General features: G+C 40.1%; 3 protein-coding genes across 6 annotated transcripts in view; 1 reads left to right on the forward strand and 2 right to left on the reverse strand.

The window, feature by feature from the left end:
- Nucleotides 1-524: 524 nt before the first annotated feature.
- Nucleotides 525-6975, reverse strand: kdsr (3-ketodihydrosphingosine reductase). Its single transcript, XM_069692023.1, has 10 exons — nucleotides 6539-6975; nucleotides 5760-5849; nucleotides 5376-5432; nucleotides 5177-5242; nucleotides 4989-5084; nucleotides 4235-4426; nucleotides 3820-3903; nucleotides 3529-3612; nucleotides 3329-3430; nucleotides 525-3231 (listed from the first exon to the last, which is right to left on the reverse strand). The coding sequence occupies exons 1-10, from the start codon at nucleotides 6725-6727 to the stop codon at nucleotides 3112-3114; spliced, it is 1080 nt and encodes a 359-aa protein (XP_069548124.1). The 5' UTR covers nucleotides 6728-6975; the 3' UTR covers nucleotides 525-3111.
- Nucleotides 6976-7277: 302 nt separating this feature from the next.
- Nucleotides 7278-15575, reverse strand: vps4b (vacuolar protein sorting 4 homolog B). Of its 2 annotated transcripts, XM_069692022.1 has the most exons (13): nucleotides 15496-15575; nucleotides 14111-14222; nucleotides 13409-13509; nucleotides 11785-11896; nucleotides 11326-11476; nucleotides 11088-11146; nucleotides 10848-10967; nucleotides 10575-10731; nucleotides 10281-10429; nucleotides 9521-9602; nucleotides 9201-9420; nucleotides 8961-9101; nucleotides 7278-8869 (listed from the first exon to the last, which is right to left on the reverse strand). In XM_069692022.1, exons 1-13 carry the CDS (start codon nucleotides 15514-15516, stop codon nucleotides 8768-8770), a joined length of 1527 nt encoding a protein of 508 aa, XP_069548123.1. In that variant the 5' UTR covers nucleotides 15517-15575; the 3' UTR covers nucleotides 7278-8767. The 2 variants fall into 2 exon arrangements, with proteins under 2 accessions (XP_069548123.1, XP_069548122.1); XM_069692021.1 differs by lacking the exons at nucleotides 13409-13509; nucleotides 14111-14222; nucleotides 15496-15575 and adding an exon at nucleotides 12798-13018.
- A 1044-nt stretch (nucleotides 15576-16619) lies between these two features.
- The window catches only part of LOC138617235 (laminin subunit alpha-3-like), a 53428-nt gene continuing 48201 nt past the window's right edge, over nucleotides 16620-21846 (forward strand). For all 3 annotated transcript variants that reach the window (XM_069692026.1, XM_069692027.1, XM_069692028.1), the window contains exons 1-2: nucleotides 16620-17130; nucleotides 17697-17849. In XM_069692026.1, the coding sequence (XP_069548127.1) occupies nucleotides 16807-17130; nucleotides 17697-17849 (477 nt within the window). In that variant the 5' untranslated portion in view covers nucleotides 16620-16806. The remainder of the gene's footprint in view (nucleotides 17131-17696; nucleotides 17850-21846) is intronic.

A 21846-nucleotide genomic window follows, 5' to 3' on the forward strand; every position in this document is an offset into this window, starting at 1 on the left:
TAAAGGATTATTCACGAGGAAACACAGGACCACCCAGTCCTGCTGAAGGTTTGCTTTGATGTGGTCCAGCCACCCCCTTGTGGATGGAGATCGAACCTCGCAAAACTGATGTACCTATACAAGTTCCCCGTGTTCTCTCTCGTCTCCTCTGTTGTCTTTCATCCTACATGTCTCTTATTTTATGACAGGACAAAAAAAACACACAAAAAAAGGAAGACTCTAAAGCTGTATTCTGCAAATCTGAGAGCTCCTGCTTTGGAAAGTTCCCTCATGGAAAATTAAAATCCCATCTCTTCAAACAGAATACTTAACAACCCTCATAGTCCTTTCCAAACCCAGAGACATCAAAGTTTTGAAAGGCCCCACTCACTCATGCATTTTTCTGCGATGGGTTCCCTCAGCTGAAATTCAGATAAAGAGCTCCGCAGCTACAGAACAGGAGGGAAACAGTAGTGACAAAGCACAACGCCACCAGCGATCCGAGACATCAAACATTCAAAACTGAAGGATGAAGACTACAGGAATTAAATTTTGTTTTTCCTCACAGGTATTTATTTAGTTTATCATGTAAGAAAATAAGACAAAGAAACGTTCCACTTCTCACATTTTTCTTTCAATGGCACACAAGGTGAAGGTGTTAAGTTTTTTGGCAGAAAAAAAGTCAATAGCAAAAAGAAGAAGAATTAAACAAAAGAGTGCAGTATGCCTTTCATGTTCAGTACTTTTTAAACTCGGTACGTATCTGATGATGACACCATTAAATGGGGGCAAACGAGCATAACTGTTGCAGAACTTAAATCTTCACTGCATGTTTAAACATATTGTAAGCATAGGCTTTGTTTGCATAGCTTAAAGGTGTTAATTAAAACAAAACTGCTTTTACATGAGCTACATGTTCTATCAACTACGTGTTGCTACCTCAAAGTAAAACAGAACTTCTGAAAGCAATACATGTACAATTAACGAAAATCTCTTGATCGCAGGACAGTGTGCCTTCAGCCATTATCAAATGAGAACATCATCAAGCATGAGTCATCCATTCTCACTTTCATATCTTGGATTTCAGTAAGGCTTCTTTTGTCATACAAAGAATAGAAATCGACCAAATACACAAAAACAGTTGGCATTTTACACCGAAAAGTCCTATTAAATGATGTGGCGAACCATATGTGGGTTAAGTCACATTGTTCTGTGGACAGGTCCATTCTTATAGCATCTGCTTCGTTAGTAGTCACATCTTAAGGCTTAGAATGGGTCCCCACACTGCTCCACAGTTGTTGTTTTTTTTACAAACTAAATAAGATCAACAGAGCAGCGACATTGAAATAAATCACAAATAAATGCATTGCATCTACAGAAATTGTCTTGACACGTTTTGGCATTCAAATATTGGTGTATTCAAAAATAATATTCCTATGTTCTGATTTGTATGCTTTGTATTAAAGTACATTCGCCCCCCAATTGTGATGGACCAAAGGAAGACTTGCAAGAGTCAATGTTGTACTTTTTCTCCCTCTATATGCGAAACAATAAGAAAGTCATGTGGTAAATAGATGATTTTTCAAGACTTGATAGAACTCAGGAGGGAATCGATATTGTCGTTTAGGGAGTTACAAAGTCCCAGCTGTGCATGACAGAGGGACAGCAGGTCAAAATTTACAAGGACAAGGATCACGCTTCCATGCCAGTCCCTCTATTTTGGCCTTTATGTAAAACAAATCTCCGGCGCCCTCACTAGACCTACAGACGCATAACTCGAACCAGCGAGCCTTGCCCTGCCCTGATTTACACCAACCCGGCAGATTATGGATCCTGCGAGGATCTCGACTGGGGCGGCTGAATATGTGCACAGAAACATTGAACTGCAGGTAAATATGATACGCTTCTTTTCACAAATTTAAAGTGTAAAAAAGATAAATGTACTGAACTTAGTGAATGCACGGGTGAGGAGTAAAATCCCATTATGTGCTTTTTTTAAAAAAAATTTTTTTTTACCATCTTATGAATTCATGGCTTCAACCCATAGTACCTGCTTTCCTTTCTCAATAACATTAGCTGGAATGACAAAAAAAAAAAAATTTGGTCTTTATTCCCGAGACAATAAAATCGAATGGCTTATCTCCCGCCCGGAGGTCGGCTCAGTCACAGCAAGCACAAACACACACATCCACACACACCCACAATTCTTTTCTTCAACACTGCATGTAAAGTTTTTGAATATTATCATTCCATGGAAATTATGTTTTTGCATTAGTAAAATAAAACAATTTTTTTTTAAATAAACATAAGATGCTCTCTCTCGGTGTGCGATATCTCGTTTTGTATCACGTCTCGGCTTCGTTCAAACATGGGGCACAAGAGCAAAACTTCCCACAGCATAAATAAAACGCTGAGGGTCACGAGCGGGTTCAAACATAGAGGTTATCCAGTCAAAAAGGAAGGTGCTCTGCCTGCAAAGACTTGTGGTACGAAAAGGTTGAGACGAAGGGACTTATTTAAGTGAAAATTGTGGAGACCGTTTTGTGAAACATGCAACCATTAGACAAAACGTGAGAGTAAGCGTTCTGTTTTTCGCTACGGCCCCTGGTGGGAAGGAATTTCAAGCCATATTTGGCACAACCGGACAGACAGGCTATCTGTTGCTTCTTCCTCTCGGCGAGGGGGGAGAGAAAACAAAACAAAACAAAAAAAGCACTGTGCAAATGGAGTCAGGGAGGGCCTGATATCTGTAATGTTAGTGGTTCACAAGGCCTACCTACTTTAAAACCACACTGTGGGATGTTTAGCCTGCCCTCATTCTCCTAACGTAAGGCTGCTCCCACAAAAAGAAGCAGGTGGACACATCGAACCCAAGTCACTGGAATACTCTTGAGAGGACAGAAAAATCGAAATGACTGAAGTCTATGGACGAGTTACGTCACTGGACAAGCAACGAGTAAACATTTGCTACTTTCTTCCATCCCATCTATAAGGTTGATATCAGAAATGCACTTGACTTGGCCTATTTTTTTTTCTCCCACCTACGGTTGTGCACTTGTACAGCTGGATGAAGGGACTGGATGGGAAGGGGGGAAGTGTGGGGGGGGGGCTGCGGAGAAGGTAAGGCTGCCGTTACTCCCTCTTGTCAGCTGCTTTCGATTGCTCTCTTTGAATCATGCAGCGGCGCACGATGCTGTCAAAACTCCCCAGGTAGAAAAGGGCAATGGTCCGAAATAATCCCATGGTCACAATCTGTACAGAAACGTAGAAATTGAAATGTTTATTATAGACCACAGGCCGGAGGAGCACTGCGTCTCGCAATGCAGTGACATTATGCATGTAGTCGTACCTGCTGGAGACCTTCTGTGATGGAGGTGACGGGCGACATGCCACAGGTGAGGGCTGAGAGCATGTAACCATCAGGACCAACGGAGCTGTTGAAGTTCCCCTGCTGCAAAGCCAAAGGAGAAAACAGCCAGGGGAATTTACAAAAAAGAATTCCAGAATTTAGGACAGCCTTGGTCAGCGGAAGATGGACCGATTGCTTACCACTGCATCTCTCACAATGATTTTGGCCACTTGATCTGGTTGACACACTCCAGAGGTTTCAGAGATTAATTTGGTCTCTAGAGGCTGGGGGAGGGGAAAAAAACAAAACAAAAAAACAACACAGGGGAAAGGTTGTAAATACCGAGGAAAATGTCAACTATCCACGAACAAAGTAAAGGAATAAATACCTCCAAACTAAATTTAAAATAAAGATGGAGAAAGACTCCAAGGATCCTTGTCTTTGGGAAAGAAGTTTTTTTTTCTCCTGTTCTTTGTGACATAGATGTTTACCTTCATCTTGTTCTCTTCTGCCAGTCCTGGGGTGTCGGTGTCCGGTGGGTATGCCACTGTCACGTAGATATTGTATGGCTTTATCTGCACAGAGAAAACAGCTGTTTGACCTTGATGATATTAAACAAATCAACATTTTTATGCAAGACAGGTCTTTGATAAACAAGAACAAATGAGTATGGATGCCCCCCCCCCTACTGGTAGGTTGGGAATTTTATTACAGTATTTAAAGCACTAACAAACACCTCCTCATCATCCCTAAATAGCAAAGTGGTGTAGAAATATGTGCAAACACATTCCGACTACATGCATTTTAAGATCACGAGATCTGCAGCGTGTTTGTTTGGCTTTTGGTGGAATTTTTAGAAAAGGGTATTTCAGTGCGAGAAGGGAGAAAGAAAAAAAACAAACAAACCTCCATCTGCAGCGACTCTGCTAAGCCGCGCAACGCAAACTTGGACGGAGAGTAGGCCGTGTACCCGAACAGACCGATCTGGCCCGCCTGCGACGACACAAACATGATGCGGCCCATTCGTCGCTCCTTCATGGTGGTTATGACGGCTCGTGTCGGGTAAACGCTGCCCAGGTAGTTCACTTCCATCAGTTTCTGTTCAAGGAAAGCCCCAGGTTCACACGTGTTATAATGAGGCAGTCCACAGTGAGGTGCAGTTTCACAATTTCTATATTTATAGGAGACTAACGGTTTGTACTTAATATTAGACGTTACAGAATTTAGTCACCTCTTAAAACGGCTCTGACTGTAGCAAAAATGTTGTACAAAGTCAGACAGCAATCAAACCTTCTTTCCTGGCATGTATTTAGTGCCAAAAAAAAAAAAAAAAGGTTGGTCTTGTTGAAGGTTTTTAAGAGTGCATCCTCGGCAGGCAATGGTTTTACGCATACGAGTACATTGAAATGCTCAATATTGTTTCAAATCTCAATTTTCTTTATAATTTGGAAACATATGGCACTGACAACACAAACATGTTCAATTCATGTAGCTTATGATAAATCCAAATCACTCCATTTTATTCTGATGCTTTCACTCCAGTGTAAATGTGAGCAGTGAATATTTTTGCATGATACAATATAAACAGTTTTTAATACCGAGCAGCTTTTTGACTTCTGTGCATAAAAAAACCCCAACAACAACGGTTGCGTGTACTTACTTTAAAACGGTCCACCTCCATTTCGTCAAACTTTGCAGAAATAGATGTTCCTGCACAGTTCACGAGCATGTCAACAGGCCCTAGCTTCTCCTGAGCCTGCATAACGGGAAAAAGCCACTTTAATTCCTCAGCAACAAATGAACACAACAATTGTATATGTTCCATTGTGGCGGAGAAGGTAACATCACCTGTTTCATCACATTTTCCACCTGACTATAGTCACTGGAAACATCCACTGATATGCAGAGCACCACCTGAATAAAGAAATTGAGATCTTATTGATACAACATTCATTAAGCTGTTAAGTCTGATAAGTCTCACAAAAGGTGCTTTCGAACAATTTTTTAAAAGTTCCATCTTTAATGGAAATAAATACTAAACCCATACCTGCTTGTCATTGATGGCGAATTTCTCCACCTCCTTCTTCGCTTGGAGCAATTTCTCCTAAGGAAAAATAATCCATGTTTCATCTATTATAACGATTTCGGGTAAATGTGAAGACTTAAAAATGCTGACTGTCGTCAAGGGTCACATCAAAAGAAACTAAATGAATCTTCAAAACGTCAATGCTCACATGTAGGTAACACTGTTTAATGCAAAAGTAAAGAAAAGTTTTGCACGTGTGTGGAGCGCAATCTCTCGGCTGGCATGGAACGAATTCATCTTTTGAGTTTCAACATGTTTGACATCAAAAACTTTGCTCTAACAACAAACAGCTTGTGGCTTGGTTAGATATAAAGGAACAACGGGCTAAATGTTGGTTGTACTGACCTCATTTCGTGCCACCAAAGTGATGAACGCTCCTTGCCTGTAGCACTCGACTGCAATGGATTTCCCAATTCCACTTGAGCCTCCTGTCACCTGAAAGTTCAAGGTTAAGTATGGTTACAAAATGCGATGCAGCTTAATCGAGTTTAAGGCATTTCTGCTCTATCGCAGCAAGAACTAACAATCACAAAAATAGTACTCAAGTTGTTGTGGAAACTTTTGAAGACATTCCACTTTGCATGCATTTTGGAGACTGTAGTTTAAGGTGCTTTTGAAATGTAGCGCATACTATTGACATAAATAACATTTAGTCTACCTGCAGTGACATAACTGAAATGCTAATCAGTGACTTCATTGAATCAGATCCTCTCTACTACGGCTTCAACGAAATTAAATATTGTTCTAACCTCCATGAAAGTAGGATTATAGCCCGGATAGCAAACACTAGTTTTGTTTACGTGTATTGTTTCATATAGGTGCACCTTACAAACTGGGAGACAACTTAAGTTCTTAAATGAGTTCATTTCAATGTTTCACAACTCATCGTGTGGGCGTGTCTCTCTTCATAACAGCTGTTATATATATATATATAGGGAAGAATATATATATATATATATATTCCCTATATTCTCCCTTCTTAAACCGGTTGTTAATCGTTAGAGCGAACACATACCTGACATTAAAGCGCAACTAGAAACTCAAGCTATTTGAACAAGAACCTGAAGCCAGCTATGGAGCTGCTGTTAATGTGCAGATGTTAGGATGCACTGCGGTGCACTTACCACGACGTGGGCCCCGTTCAGTTTCAGCGGCTTGGGACTGATGAGGGGCGATATCATGTACAACAGCAACACAAAGGCAACTATGAAGGCAGCGACTACAAGAAGCATGACGAACGGCAGGAGGAGCCACCAGGAATTGACGAAAAGCCAATCTGTGATCGCTGAACTGAACCCTTCTTCAGAGGACATGGGGGAAATCTGGCGATCGTTAGCTCGTTCGCTAACTAGCGGGCCAGCTTCTGGGATCCGACAACACGAGCTGCGAGGCGGGCGGAGAAACACGGACTTCGGAGGAGGAGTTCCTCCGGGGTTTGGCAGCGAGTCAAAGGTGCGCAAAGGCCAGGTTAACGTGCCGCGGCGGACCTCGGCTCCCCGTGACAAAAGCGCAGTCTGTCCAAACCAAAACAAATCGAGCTTGTGCGCTGCGAGCCGGACGCTCCGCGGTCGTTCCTGGTACTTGTAGTTCTCGAGCCGGAAGTGTTTCTCTGGCGCTCGAACCGCTGCTCGAGTGCCGAGTAACTACAATTCCCGCAATGCAACGCGCCACCGCCTCGGTTCGCCATCTGTGTGCACGCCCACCCGACCAGCCGTTCAAGGTAGGCTACTGCGACTAACTACAGACCGGAAAACACGAGTTATTTAAAATTGTGACAATATTATTACCAAACCTATATCTCTATTGTCATTGCTCGTCAGGAACACGTCATTGATTTCTTACAAAAAAAGCAATCAGCCTGCCTTGACGTAGCTTTAACTTTTATTTACATTGTGGACACGGGAAACAGAAGATGTTATGCATGAGTGACTTCTTTACGAAGAAAAAGGATTCAAGAGTGGGCTACAGAGACATTTACAGTCAAATGAGAGATGTTCCCCATCAAAAAAAAAAAACAACCTCAAAAACTGTTTGCACATCTCAACAGCAACAGAGTACAGTTGTATACAATCTCTAAAAGAGCTTACATGAAATGTACAAGTGCTATACATATCTTAGTTGTAGTGACAATGCACTTGACATACAAGCACTCTGACTAATTTAGAAATAAACCGAGAAAAAAAAAAATCTTTTCTAGAAGGCACATGGTGCACACTGCCACTTATGGCTACTTATAGTTCATGCTTGGAGATGCATTCCTATATTGTGAAGTACACAAGATGATGATCTCTCCACCTGAGCCATCAATGACCAGCATCAACTCCCCACTCTTGTTTTATCAAAATTCAGGACTTGATCTTAATATAAGGCTTTGTTGTTTTTGCAGTTTGTATTAAGGATAATCAGCAAAGCCTGTGGATAGTAAAGGAAAATATGTACAATAGGTTTTGAAGGAAAAAAACAAACAACAACAACAACAACAGTAGCAGAACAACAAAGCAATTCAAAGCTATCGAGTCCTTGAGAAGTGGTAACATAATGCTGGTCCGGCACCATTGGTAATCCACCCAAACAGCCGTGTTTGATTCAAATGAAGGATGAGTAAACACACAATTGTAATTTTTTGGGGGGAAACTGAATAAACAATCCAAAATTGCCACAAGGCCTAATGTAGCGCTCATCCTGATTATGTCAGTCTCAAAACTCTGTAATGTCCATCACCTCAAGAAAATGACATATTTCACCACAATACCTTGAACTCATGCTGTGATTCACTGCCCAAGATGTATACATTCCTTAAAGTACAGTATATGCTATAAAATGCTTGTTTTTCTTAATAAAATAGAGTATATGTGAGGGATACTTACTGATCTATTAAGCTGTACTGAAGTGGAAAATAAGGACATAAGAGCAAGTCCTTGCTTCAAATAAATTATATTGATTTCAAAAGTCTTACTTGCAGTAATTGTTGTGTGTGTGTGTGTGTGTGTGTCTGCCGTTAGTTTCTCTAATCTGCTTGAGTATTCTGCACATCAATACCTTTTGTCTTTAGGACATAAGTGAAATAACCCTTTAAGTTTCCAATATTGGTGTTCATTCTTTAATCAGGTCAGCTGTAGGTGTGAAGTCTTTAATCTTCTTTGGAAAAAAGTGAATATATCAAAATAAAACCAGGTCTTCCACCCTTTGTGTGGTTGTCAGAATGGCAAAATAAAGCAGTAATCTTGCCCACTCAGATGACCGATGACGCCAAGTGAATGGTTAGGATGAGATGGAAAAAGAAAAAAAAAGGACAGTATAGAGACACAATCACAATTCCTTTGCTTTGGTTTGTTTTGACTCCTTCACCCAACCTAGCCTTCCTGTCCAAAGTCCTCTGTGAATTTTTTCAGTTTTGACAGATCTTGTTCGTTAACTGTTGGCTTCGTGTTGGCCAGAGACCTCAGCATGTCAGCCTGGGAAGAGGAAGAAAAAAATGGTTCCAATATATTTATTGTGTTGAAATGAGAAACATTTTTAATTTTTTTTTAATTTTTATGTCCTTACCATGCATACCACAGGTTCCATTAGCTTCTCCCCAGGGACCTCCATCCATGTCATTTCAATTGCATTGGGATCTCCAGGCGAGCAAGGGGTCAAGAGGTCATCTACCGTGACGTTGGGGTCGGTTCTTGATGAACCTCGTATCTTATTTAAACCAAAAAATAAGGGAGGAAAGCGAAGTAACAATAAGTCAATTACAACCTATTACACTGTAGAATAAGAGGGATATTTTGAATGACGTACCTGTTTGAAGTGGGTTGCTGACTGGACCTTTCGAACAGGCTGCATCAGAGCGTCTCTGACGATAATGCTGATATCTGCTCCTGAGTATCCATCTGTCTTCTTTCCAAGAGTGACAAAGTCAGAGTCTGTAAGAGTGGTGGGGGTGGAGCCCAGGTGGAGCTTGAACATGAAGGAGCGGGCGTGCTCTTCAGGCAGCGGGATGTAGATCCTCTTCTCAAATCTGTGATGGTAAGATTTGACCACAGTGAGCACAAGGGAATGACAACAGAATAACAACTTTAGTTGTAAAAATTACAATCTAAAAAAAAAAAAAAAATCACCTTCTTCTGATGGCAGAGTCCAGAGTCCAGGGGATGTTTGTTGCTCCAAGGACCAGCACCCCTTCATTGTCATTCCCCACACCTGCAAAACAACAAAATAAAAGTGAAAAAAGACGTGAAAAGTAACTTCTTTCACAATAAGGTGCCAATATTTTGATGCTTTTACTGTCAAACACCTGCAGCTTTCTACAAATCTGCCACAATGTGCATTTTTTATTACAGGGGAGCCACTATGAAAAAAATAAAATAAAATGGGATGCACATATGTTTCACATGGTTCACGCATTTAGTTAGTAATGAGTAAATTGAGTGAAGTAAAGACATGGAAGCGTCTGTCCACTGCCAGCTACTGAGCTTGATGGCCTGAGTAACCCAACAACTTAATTTTTTTTTAAGGTTGTCCAAAAGTACCCAGCCTCTGTAAAAACTATTTTCTCCTGTTCACAGCTCAAGCTTCTATGTATATCTCTGTCTATCTCCTGCTTCGCAACTATGATTTCACAGATAATTTAGGCTGCAGAAAGGAACTGGAACTGAAAGGTTCATTTACTTGTTCACTTTACTGCACTAATATTCATTTTGTACTTGAGCTGCCATTTTATATTCCACAGGCTGTTCAGTCCTTCAGAGTATTGTTAAAAAAAACCTGACACTAAATAATTTTACACTAAGAGTGTGGACCCTTTAACACGGCAATACTGACATCGTTCATCAAAATATTTAGTATTTACAAATAATTGCTGGAGCTAATCAGACTTACCCTGCATCTGAACCAGGAACTCTGTCTTGATACGACGAGCAGCTTCACTCTCGTTCTCACTTCTTGAGCCGCACAGGGAGTCAATCTCATCGATGAAAATGATAGAAGGCTTGTTATCCCTCGCAAGGCTGAAAAGATTCTTCACCAACCTGGGGAGCAAAATGGACACTTTTAGGAAATGTAATATAACAATATATTTGTAGATATTAAATATCACCATTCCACATTATATATTAGAATGTCAGATTATATGCTTAACCTATGGTTCTGAGAATAATTGTTAAAATGACTTACTTTTCACTCTCTCCCAGCCATTTGGAGACGAGGTCAGAGGAGGAGATTGAGAAGAAGACCGAGTTGTTTGCCTCTGTGGCAACAGCTTTAGCCAGGTAGGACTTTCCTGTACCTGGAGGCCCAAAGAGCAAGATCCCCCTCCATGGAGTTCTCTTTCCTGTCAGTCAAACAAAGAGGTTATTTAGTCTACACAACTGTTCCACACAGAATAGATGTGTGCTTCAATGTGAGCAAAGTAATGAGGTGACTTTCTTATTAAATGAGATTTAATACCTGTGAAAAGGTGGGGGAATTTGATCGGAAGAATAACGGCTTCTTTCAGTGCCTCCTTGGCCCCCTCGAGGCCAGCAACATCATTCCATTTGATATTTGGTTTCTCCATAACAATTGCACCTGGTAAAATAATAATACGATATTAATGAAAAGTCGAAATAATACATTAAAATTAAGTGTAGAAATAAAAATATACGTGCGTAAGGTGTAATTAAGTAGGAATAAAGGATTATTGCAAACCTGAGAGTTGATTTTGGAACTTCTTTTTCTCTGGATCATCACCTTCATCACTCTCATTTCTAGACACAAACATACAATACATATACACATAAATATGTATAAAATTTTGTCTTTTTTCAAGTTAAAAAAAAAAAAAAATCATTATATTTTCCTTTATATTAGGGGAAAGTATTTTTCTGACCATAACTGATTGGCCTCACATGAGCCAACATATCCCACTGCCCCACCTATTACACACCCTTTATCGTCAGACTGTGACTCTTTGACAGGCTTAGCAGGAGGTGCTTTCTCTTTATTCTTTAGATACTCCTTCAGTTTCTCAGCTCTGTCCAAGTATTCGGCACATTTCGCCCGGATACTCTGTTTAGCTTTGTCACCCTGGGCTTCATCTGTCGGGAGTCAACACAAAAAAGATACACAAAAATGATTTCAGGTCTGAGTATTTCCTTTTAAAGAAGACATTAATCTCCTTTTAGCACTTGTAAAACAATATCACAACTGTGTGGTCAACACTGCTGTGACGGTGTGCAAAATGGCTTGCGTGTCATTTTAAGTCACAAGCCACTCTGAACCAACAAGCAACAGACATGTCATGGAAGACTACTAACAAATTGTGATTCCTAAAGTGGCAAACGGCTGTGATTAACAGACTTGGGACCCTATTGAGCTAATGCCAATGTGTTGTATAATGTCTTACATTTCACCACATGAAGGAAATACTGAACAGCAGCCTGGTACAGGCGCAGAGCCTCTTCATAGTTATGAGCTTTATCCTCCTGAGCCGCCTTGCTGGCAAGATCGATGGCTTTCTACAAGAGGAAAGACAAGGGACAGTGTTAGTTATTAACACTTGGGAGGTACAGGTATTAATAAAGTTGAGAAAACTGTTTGAAATGAACGACAATGTTGTTGTTTTATGAATCTATCTGATAGAAAACAGCCAATCAAAACAAACATCTAGACAACAAAATGAGATATGTAAGCACAGGAAGTTGTGAATTTAACCGAGTAAAGGTGGAAAAATAAATAAATACTTAAAACAGTCCCAGCCACCCTCTCAAAATACACACACACACACACCCCACCCACCCACACCCCCCCCCCACACCCCGTAGTAGGAGTGCCTGAACTTTAAAAACACTTTTGTTCACCGTAACTATAACTGTAAGTACAACACAGTTTATACATTTGAACACAAATACAAATATATAAATAACGTTGTCACCTCTGTTTGAAGTGTGAGTCGTTTAACAGGCCAAATTAAACTAGCCCGCTAGCAACGCTAATCTTATGAGGTACTATCTCGTCACTATAACATCACGGAAATGTTATAAGGCTGCTTTCACAACTGAAATAATAATAATAATAAAAATAATAATAATAATAATAATAAATCTCAGCCTTGATAATACACGTAAGCCATAATTCCAGATCTTTGTGGTCTTTTTTGTTTGTTTTTGTTTTCCCGTTAAATGCCTTGTTCGCGAGCTTAGCCAAGCATGCTAATTAGCGGCTAATGTTACAAACGTTACGCTGTTTTACAAAGCTGGAGGCGTTTATAGCGAGAAAAACCGACAAACATTAGGCCAAACACTTCGGTTGTCAGCAACTAGGATACTTTTATCCATTTAAATCAATTTGCAAACAACTTTTTTTTTTAAAAGCTTATTTCAGCGTTTTAGCCAGCTCCTCGGTTGGTCCTCAACTTACCTGTAAATTATTGTTGGTAGCCATAAGGGCCGATCGCTCGTCCAGTAATCAAAACGAATGTAACCCCGCAGCAGAGGAAACAGTTTTTAAACGCTGTGCTTTAAAATTCTACCGTACATGTAGTCTGTTAACGCGATAATCGAGGTTTCTGGTGGACTTGTTTTCGTTTCTCGCTCCCGAGTCAAATCGAGGAGGAAACTTCCGCATCGAAAAGTCGACACTCCGCGTGCACGGAATGTGGTGACGTCAAGACGTCGCCTCGACGCAGGCCAGAGTGACTGGCAACACTACGTTTATCACAATTTAATACAAAAAAAATAAATCAAATGTATTTTATGACAGTAAAGATGAAGATTGGGGCTAAAATCGTTATGTTAAGTTATGTTAGATTTATCTTACGATCCTTTTTTATTCGCATTTTATATGGCTTACTTTTGGTGTCTGTGGTTATGTTATAATTTATTATATATTTTAACATTAATTATCTATCATTTATTGTCCACCTCATTGCACACCCATCCTACTGTCACACTATTCTGCTTTCATCATCATGTAGACAATGATGTCCACATTTGTAAAGCAAATATTATGTATGTAATTTCTGTGATGACCTCTTTATTCACAAGGTACTCCTGTAGTTCTTCCACTCTGTCCAGGTACTGTTTACATGTATCTCTAATCTTCTGGTTGCCATCTTTACCCTGGGGTTCACCTGATGGAAGAAACAACAATGGTTTAATATCATAGGCAACACCACCATTTGTCATCATGGCATATCATGTCACTTGTCATTGTAAGACATGCACGTGTAAAGAAATAATAATGAAAACAGACTAAATTCCCTTTATATGCTTCTGTTTCAGGGTCCTGCGGTTGTGCACCCTGGCTCACTCTCATATTGTCATGGCTTAAAGGGACACAGGTGACTAGTAACATCTTCAATTTCCCTGATGTCTGCTATAAAAAAAAAAAGGCCCTATTCTGTAATGTTATTGCCTCTTAAATGAAATATTTTACAAATATGGCAAGTTAGGGGAGTGACACAGCTTCAAATCGCCACACACACACACACACACACACACACACACACACACACACACACACACACACACACACACACACACACACACACACACACACACACACACACACACACACACACACACAAAATCCATGAATAGTTTTGCATTTTAAATTTTACTAATCTGCCCATCAGTCAGTGATAGTCACAGGAAACCATGTAACGATGACGAATACTTTAACGGTTAATGTTATGACAATAGTTGCTTTATGTTTCCACCACAGTGACGCACGTTTCAAAATGTGTAGAAAGTACTTGACAGCATGTTGGTAGGAGCGGATGGCTTCCTCGTAGTTGCCAGCCTGGTCCTCCTGTGAGGCCTTCTGAGCTACAGCAATAGCTTTCTGAAAGGGAAGGAAATTAATTAATAGTTCAGATACTATCAAACCATTAAAATCACATAGACAGTTTGCAGTATTTATGAACTTCAAACTCAGTTCATAACATCTACAGTAAGTGACTCATGAAGGGCAAGCTTCTTCAGCCAAAACAAATGCATTACAAAGTTGTTGTTTAATAATCTGAAGTCTGAATCATAGATTACTATTAGCTTAGTGCTAAAATGATAAATTGATCAGTTGAATTTGATCCACAAAAAAGTTAACAAAAAAGTTTAACAAATTAAATGCAGTTATTATGCTTTTAAATGTCAAAAATATCAGCTGTGAAAAGCTTCACAAATATTACAAAATGACTTGTTTATTCATTAATTCATTATAATAAATTTAGATTTGTGGCTTTTCTTCTGGCTAATTTAAGTAGTCATTAAAAGTTAAGTTCTGGTAACCTACTGACTGGGCAACATACTGTAGATAGATAAAGTTACTTAGTGATGGAAATTATAGCTAAAATAAAAGCTTCTTACCGAAACGCAGCTATTCGTAACTTCATAAAGCTGTGTCTGACTTTTCTGCCAAAACTGAGCTATTCAGCAACACTTTTTTTTTTTTTTTTTTTAATGTGACTGACCTTTTGCATCGAGAAAATTATCTCAAATTTGTTGCATTATTAAGCAACTTCATATCTGCCTGAGCAGGCTTGAACCCTATAACTGGGTGGAACTATATGGAAAATGAGTTATTCATATTAGAAGAGGCTCTATGTGCAGTCCTCTTGAACTAGGACCCCCACATTCTCCAACTACCCAACCATCTATTAGAACAAGAGAGATAACTTGTATCTATTGTATCAAAACCACTCATAACACTGATATAATATTATGATGGTTATATTGCCGGCTTAAAACATTTGATTTCCTGTGAATGAATCATCTCACAGACTGTCATTGAATCCGTGGACTACATGTGAATGACTATTTTGGATTATTGATGGAGTTCAGACAGCTGTTGTAGTGCAGACATATTGGTTTATAAATGGTCCTGCATTCAAGATCATAACTGTTTATTCTCTTACAGATTACAAAAACACGGGAAGCCTTTTTAATTAGGGGCTCGAGTTACACTGAATCCACTGACCAACAAGTGTATAACGAAAGCTGTCAGACTGGAAACATGGAATGCACTCGGTGGGTTTGTTCCTGTCTGAGTAAATATATATATATATATGTATATATAGCATACGGAGAACTTCACTCTTAAAGAAAGTTTTCCATCCTACCTGTAGATTTGTTGGCTCCATGCGGAGTCCTGCGAGAATTAAAAACACAATAGATTCAGACCCGGGTCCCTGCCAGTCTAGTTTCGTTGACCCAGCAGTGAAGTCACTGTGCAACAAGTTCCTGTTTTGTTTTCACGCCCTCAGCACTGATGTTACGCCCCTGGAAAAAGGGGGGACTTGTCACACTGACAAGATGCGTTCAAGAAAGCAGCCTGTCCAGTCTGAGGAATGGCAACGATGTGTGACGCGGAAATAGCCTCCTGCCAACGAGTCACTGTGCTTAATTGTTGTTGTGGGAGTTATTAAGACAACACAAGTTGTAGAGTCGTTGTTTTAAAGTTTCAAACAGAAACAGCTGAATTGAGACAGTAGACTGAACAAAGACATTACATTTACACCAAAATAGCTTAAGTTGTAACTTAATATGGAAGCTCTTGTGACACATGAACAGGATACTTGCAGTGCGTAGTGCGCGACGTATCCAATGACTTCCATGTGATGACTGCGTTCTCCACCAGAGGTCGCACTAAGATCACTGTAAAAGGATCGAGATGTTTGAAGCCACTGGTGGGGTGCTTCACAGGTTTGGAGTGACTCATCTGATTCTGCAGAGATTTCAACTTTTATGTAAAGATATACGAATATGAAACAAAATCTTGGGTACAGACTTAAATATAAAAAAAAAGTTGCAAATGTTCATATTTGTTATGCAGGTTCGATTTTTAAAGTTAATTTAAATAGTCAATTTGTTTATTTTATTAGTTTATTTAACTATTTATTCGTTTAGTTTATGCTTAAGATAAACACTTCTGACAGTGTCTATATTACTCTATTAGTAAATGACTAATCATCTAAGCAGTTCTTCATATGATGATTGTAAAATTATAAGGATTGAAATACAACAACAAAAGCTGCACTTGATAAATTGGTGTATATAACATCTTTTATACATATTTGACGCTCGAAGATGAGAATTTTATTATTAGCAGTAAAAGAGACGAGAAAACAAGAGACGAGCTTCTGTGAAAACTGTGAGGGCAGACCTTCGGCACCGCTCAGTGGATTGGCGTCGAATTCAGACCATCGACACCCTGACACCTGATAGCTCCAGTGTGGCACAGAGCTTGATCCAGAACACGGAAAGCCGGTCTTGTTAGTTTGGGGACATGCTGCGGACAGAGAGCAGACCTTCATCAGTGGAAGATCAACCTGAATCTTTGTTTGACTTTTGTTTTGTTTGACGTGTAGTCCTACGGGAAATGCCTCGCGCGTAACTCGCAGCCCATTAGCGCATTTCATGGACATCTATAGATGACAAGACCTGCACGGTGCGGGTCCTCTCAGCATCTACAAGGATCTCTCATGTGGAAGATGGCGAGACGGATGACAGGAGCTCACCTCCTCGCTATATTTTTCACTTTGTGGATTACACTGTTCAGGGACGCAGACGGACAAGAACGTTTTAATGACTTAACTGGTTTTAGTTTGAGTCCACCGTACTTCAACCTCGCTGAGGGCTCAAGGATCTCTGCAACAGCAACCTGCGGACAGGATGAGGCTGGCACACCGAAATATGATTTATTCTGCAAGCTTGTCGGAGGACCGACTGCAGGCCTTCCTACTCAAAATATACAAGTAAGAAAATAAAGCAGGGGCTTGACGTGTCCTCATAACTTTTAAGTGATAGCAGCACTATAAACAAGCCCTGTAGTGTGTATTTAAATTGTAATGGGGTACAAACAGTGACTAGGATATTATATCTAGCGTGTACCTATTGAAAGAAAGTTGACTGAATTGTTATTTTATTCGGAAGATAGCTTTGTCCTATGCTCTAATATGTAAATGCAACTACTAGAGCGTTTATAGCCCCCTTGGGGATCCCTGACAATTCTGCCAGCTCTGTCCAACTTGTGCAACTGCCAGGAATAGTTTTACACTATTGTAGTTTGAGTCCCACGTTTTCTAAAGTAAATTCTCTTTCAACAGTGCTCCTTTCCCATCAGGATCTCTCCTGAAGTTCCCCATTTGTATAAAAAAAAAAAAAAAAAAAAACAGTTTGACAAGTATGCCAATGTTTTGCCCACTGTTTTTTTTTAAATTTTGCTACAGATTATTTGTCATCGTTTGAAACATGCTTTTTGTTTTTTGCTATCATGTGTATGTGTGTATGTTTCTGATACCAACAATTTGACACCATTTAGGGTCAGTTTTGTGACTACTGCAACTCCATTGACCCAAACAAAGCCCACCCGGTGACCAATGCCATCGACGGGACAGAGCGGTGGTGGCAGAGCCCCCCTCTCTCCACGGGAATGGGTTATAACGAGGTGAATGTTACCCTGGACCTCGGACAGGTGAGATCATCATACCTTCCTTTCTGCATGAACAGATGTTTACCAGCTGTTACCTACTGTGTGAATAATGATAGCTCTGTGGTGACAGTAAAACATAGCACCTGAATGTTACAGGAGAAAGAGAGGGAAAGTTTGTTTCTCCCTTTGCCATTGCTCTGCTGCTGTGAAATGAGTTATGTCATTTGTCACTGGGTATCACTGGTATGATATTACAAATTTGCAATATTTTTGCACCTCCTTTGTCACTGCTGTGTTTTTCTGCTGATGATTTGTTTTAAACATGCTATGGAGGAAGTTGTTTGACTTATGGTGTTTCCTTCATACCACAAGTAGTGCTATTCCAAAGGTGTTAAATGATTATGTTTTAGTTTGAGCTTCATCACATCAGCTAACAGTAATCATGTGAATAATGTGCAGTGGTTGGATTCTTGCCAGGAATCAGATTCACACCCCTTTGACTGGAGAATATGCTTCCATCATGACCCGTGCCTGCGGCAGGAGTTTGGCCAACAGCCCATAAAACTGCACCTCACGCTCAATTGTTCACTGTGAGGAAAGAGAGGAATGCTGTCTCTGGATTAGGGATCAGAAGGATGTAAAATCTGTTTCTAGAAGTGCAGGTGGAAGCCCGGACCTTTTGTTTGAGGAGGGCTTTGACTAGTTTTGGAGAAGATTTCAAAAAGAGAGTTTTCATAGGTGTTACATGTTTGGCCCCCAATGGGAACTGTGTCAGACAATGGGTGGGAGCTTTTCCATCTCTGTTTTTAGACAGACTGATCTGAGCAAAGATCCTACACGGCTAAATATAGTCCAGGTGTACTAAAGGACGGGCACATGCAGGGCCTTTAGGGATGTCTGACTTTAATACTAGGTGATGCTCAGTTTATTTGGGAGCTGGGAAAGAAGCATTATTGCATTATAGTGTGCTAAAAAGAGTGTGGCCGGATTTCGACTGTGACACAACACCCTGACGCCCCTCAATACAACACCCCCTCACCCCGTCCACACACACACACACACACACACACACACACACACACACACACACACACACACACACACACACACACACACACACACACACACACACACACACACACACACACACACACACACACACACACACACACAGGGAAAATGAGGGTGTGTAGGCATATTTGTAATTTACTAACTAAAACTTATGTTGGCAGTTTCCTAACCTGCGGTATATGAAATTGGTAAGCTCAGCATTCTGGTAAGAGCCAATACATTTATCACTTTCTTCTCAATAAATGGTAGAAATAGAAGTATAAATGGACGGAAAAGACCCACAGAATGTGAATCCACTATGATAAAGGCTATTTCTGTCCATATTTGTTATAACTGGGGTTTGAAAGGCTGAGTTTTCTTTAGGCATGTTTCTGAGTTGAAATACGTGTTTTATTTACCTACCAAGGGGTTTTATTGCTGTCCCCACCATACACATACAAGGTCATGCATTGTCAAAGATGATGCTATAGCTGTCGTGTTGTTTGACCATTCCATGTGAAACTTTGATAGCTTTGTAGATTTTTAGAAATCCACTGGATAAATTGTGTGTTCAGTGAAATATGAGGGCTAGCCAGAGCTGAATGGGTGCTGTGGTTTCTTTCAAGACCAACGCAGGTGGCTGTTCAGCTGTTGTCTGTATAGCTCTAAGTAGATAGATTAGATAATGGCACGGTTGATGTTTATGTTAAAATGATGAGGTTCAAAGAGAGTTTTTCTTTTTTTGACAGAGCTGTTTCCGGTGGTTCTGTTTGAAAGAAGATTGTTTGAAGTCCGCCAAGTTTAAAGGCTGGGCTAATCTGATGAAAAGTCAACTTATGTTTTTCAAAAACTGAAATATCTAAATGATTGCAGTGAAATCAGGTGTCACATGTTCCCCTGTGGATAAATTGTAATGACTTTGATAATCCCTTGATTTTTTTATCTAGTGCCATCGTCAGGTTAAACATGCAATTCCTCCAATGCTTTGGTTCACAACTAATGACGTTCCCATCAGCCTCAGGGTTTAACATGCTTAAACGTGTTTCACACACTGAAACAGTATACCTGCTAAACATCCTGCTAAACATGATCCCACTCTAGACATGCCTTGTTTTCATTCAGGTAAAATACCTTCAAAGCTAACGGCTTTCATTAAACAGCATTGTGTTCTTATGACATGATCACTTTCCAAATGGCCTCCAGCTCAGAAATGTCCTGTAAATAAGCGTATATTGGCCTGTTTCAGACAGGCCAATACAACCATGCAAGCTGCTCCGTTTTTGTGACTTTTTGGCTTTTGACCTGTGACCCATGACAAATCCTATACCTTCAATCAGGAAATGACCTCAGTGATCTTCAGTTGGCTACTGTATGACAGTTAAAGATGTTTTTTTTGGCATAAATAGTTTGCTTATTTCTGGAGTTTTTTGACCTGGAATGAATTTAATTTAGCTGTAAGTAGATATTTGTGGGAGCCCATCATGGCTCATTGTCATCATGTCTTCACTGATTTTCACTAATACAGCTTTGTCTTGTGTATGTTTGTCTTTTGGACATTTTATTTAACCAAATGCATTAGTATGTGAAGAAGCAGTCAACCATTACTTGGATCTCTTTATAAATTTGTGTTACATCTATCCCTTCTAAAATATTGGCTTCTTTTCCTGGAACTTTTGCCCACAGTAGGTAAGCCATTGTTCTGTTAAACATTTACACCATGTGTCAGACTGCCAGTCATTCCTTTTTTCTGGGGAATGTATTTTAGGAGCCCTGACCACATGTGCTTATCTGCCTGAGTGAGCCCAGAGTAGACCATGTGAGGCAAACATGCCAGGGCTTACTACTGTCTGTCTCCTATTTGATGAGATATAATTACCTCTGATTGGTAGGAGTCAGGCACTGAATGAATATCGGACACTATTGGTTTGAATGAGGTTCTGATTAGCTGCTGATTGATGTTCAAGGGACTTTACTGGTGTTTGCAGGTGAAGGTTAAGGCTGTGGATCATTTCTGTGGGTATCAGTTTATTGTGTTGAGGATGGAGCTTTTGTGTGGCAGTTTTGTGGCTTTAAATAGTCTCTGATTACAAAACATCTTGTTGTCCATCTGTGATTTATTGGTTATTTACTGAGCAGGCTGCTATACATACATTTCTCTTTGTAGGATATGTGAGTAAGTGCAAAATCCATGACTTGCCTTTGTAATGAAGTGGGACGAGAGAGAACTGGTTGAGGTTAATGCAATAGCTTTGGCTATGCTCACAATTCTGCAATCGTCAAGAGACAAAGCTTCCAAGAACTAAATTTTAGAGACATTCCCCTGGAACCTAATCCTCTCTCTCAGGGGTCCAACTCCCACCAAATTTGGTTTGAATGTTTTATTTGCAGCCGTCGCCCCCTTTTGTGTTTGAATCCTTCTAGGCGGTATTGTGTGACATCCATTCTGTGCTCTCAGACTCTCACAAAGGTTTGGTTCTTTTTAAGCCTCGTTGAAAGTGACCTGGCCTTCTCTTTTCACTGGATTAATGGGTAGAAAAAGAGAGGTGGTGTAATTTAGTGGTGAGAAAGTACTTAAACAGAAAACACACACAAACAACATCTTGACTGAAAACATTTCATTTTTGCCTCTCGGTGAGCCCCCTCACAGCCCTCTTACTGAACAGACATTAAGACACAACCATGCATAATGCTTGCTTGCATGCATGGATGATCTTATGGGTCCACATTCGATGTGCATGGCTGCACTGTGCCCTTCTAAATCATGCAGCAAGTGTTTTTTTTTTGGTTTTTTTTTTAAGATAATGCTGTCATTTTGGGGTCATGTGATTTTAATTGATTTTAATTGATTTTTAATGTAATTCCAAAAAGACAAAGAATGCAGTATTTTCTGTTGAAGAGCTCATCTATCCAGCTTTGTATTAAAGATTTGTTCATAAAGTGTAGTTGACTCAGTCCGACCCCAGAGACAAATTTGGCTGTTGGACATGTC

Source organism: Brachyistius frenatus, unplaced genomic scaffold (assembly GCF_029030835.1).
Source record: "Brachyistius frenatus isolate BFR_SWC_R1_liver_20210118 unplaced genomic scaffold, ASM2903083v1 Contig_12, whole genome shotgun sequence".
Lineage (NCBI taxonomy): Eukaryota > Metazoa > Chordata > Actinopteri > Embiotocidae > Brachyistius > Brachyistius frenatus.

Coding starts and splice junctions, on each gene's coding strand:
- kdsr (XM_069692023.1), bottom strand. CDS start 6,727: ATGTCCTCTGAAGAAGGGTTCAGTTCAGCGATCACAGATTGGCTTTTC. Junction 4,427..4,988: donor TGGAGGTGGACCGTTTTAAA/GTAAGTACACGC, acceptor TTCCTTGAACAG/AAACTGATGGAAGTGAACTA. Junction 3,232..3,328: donor TCACAGAAGGTCTCCAGCAG/GTACGACTACAT, acceptor GTTTCTGTACAG/ATTGTGACCATGGGATTATT.
- vps4b (XM_069692022.1), bottom strand. CDS start 15,516: ATGGAGCCAACAAATCTACAG. Junction 10,968..11,087: donor GTTCCAAAATCAACTCTCAG/GTTTGCAATAAT, acceptor TTATTTTACCAG/GTGCAATTGTTATGGAGAAA. Junction 9,421..9,520: donor GACTCTGCCATCAGAAGAAG/GTGATTTTTTTT, acceptor TTACCATCACAG/ATTTGAGAAGAGGATCTACA.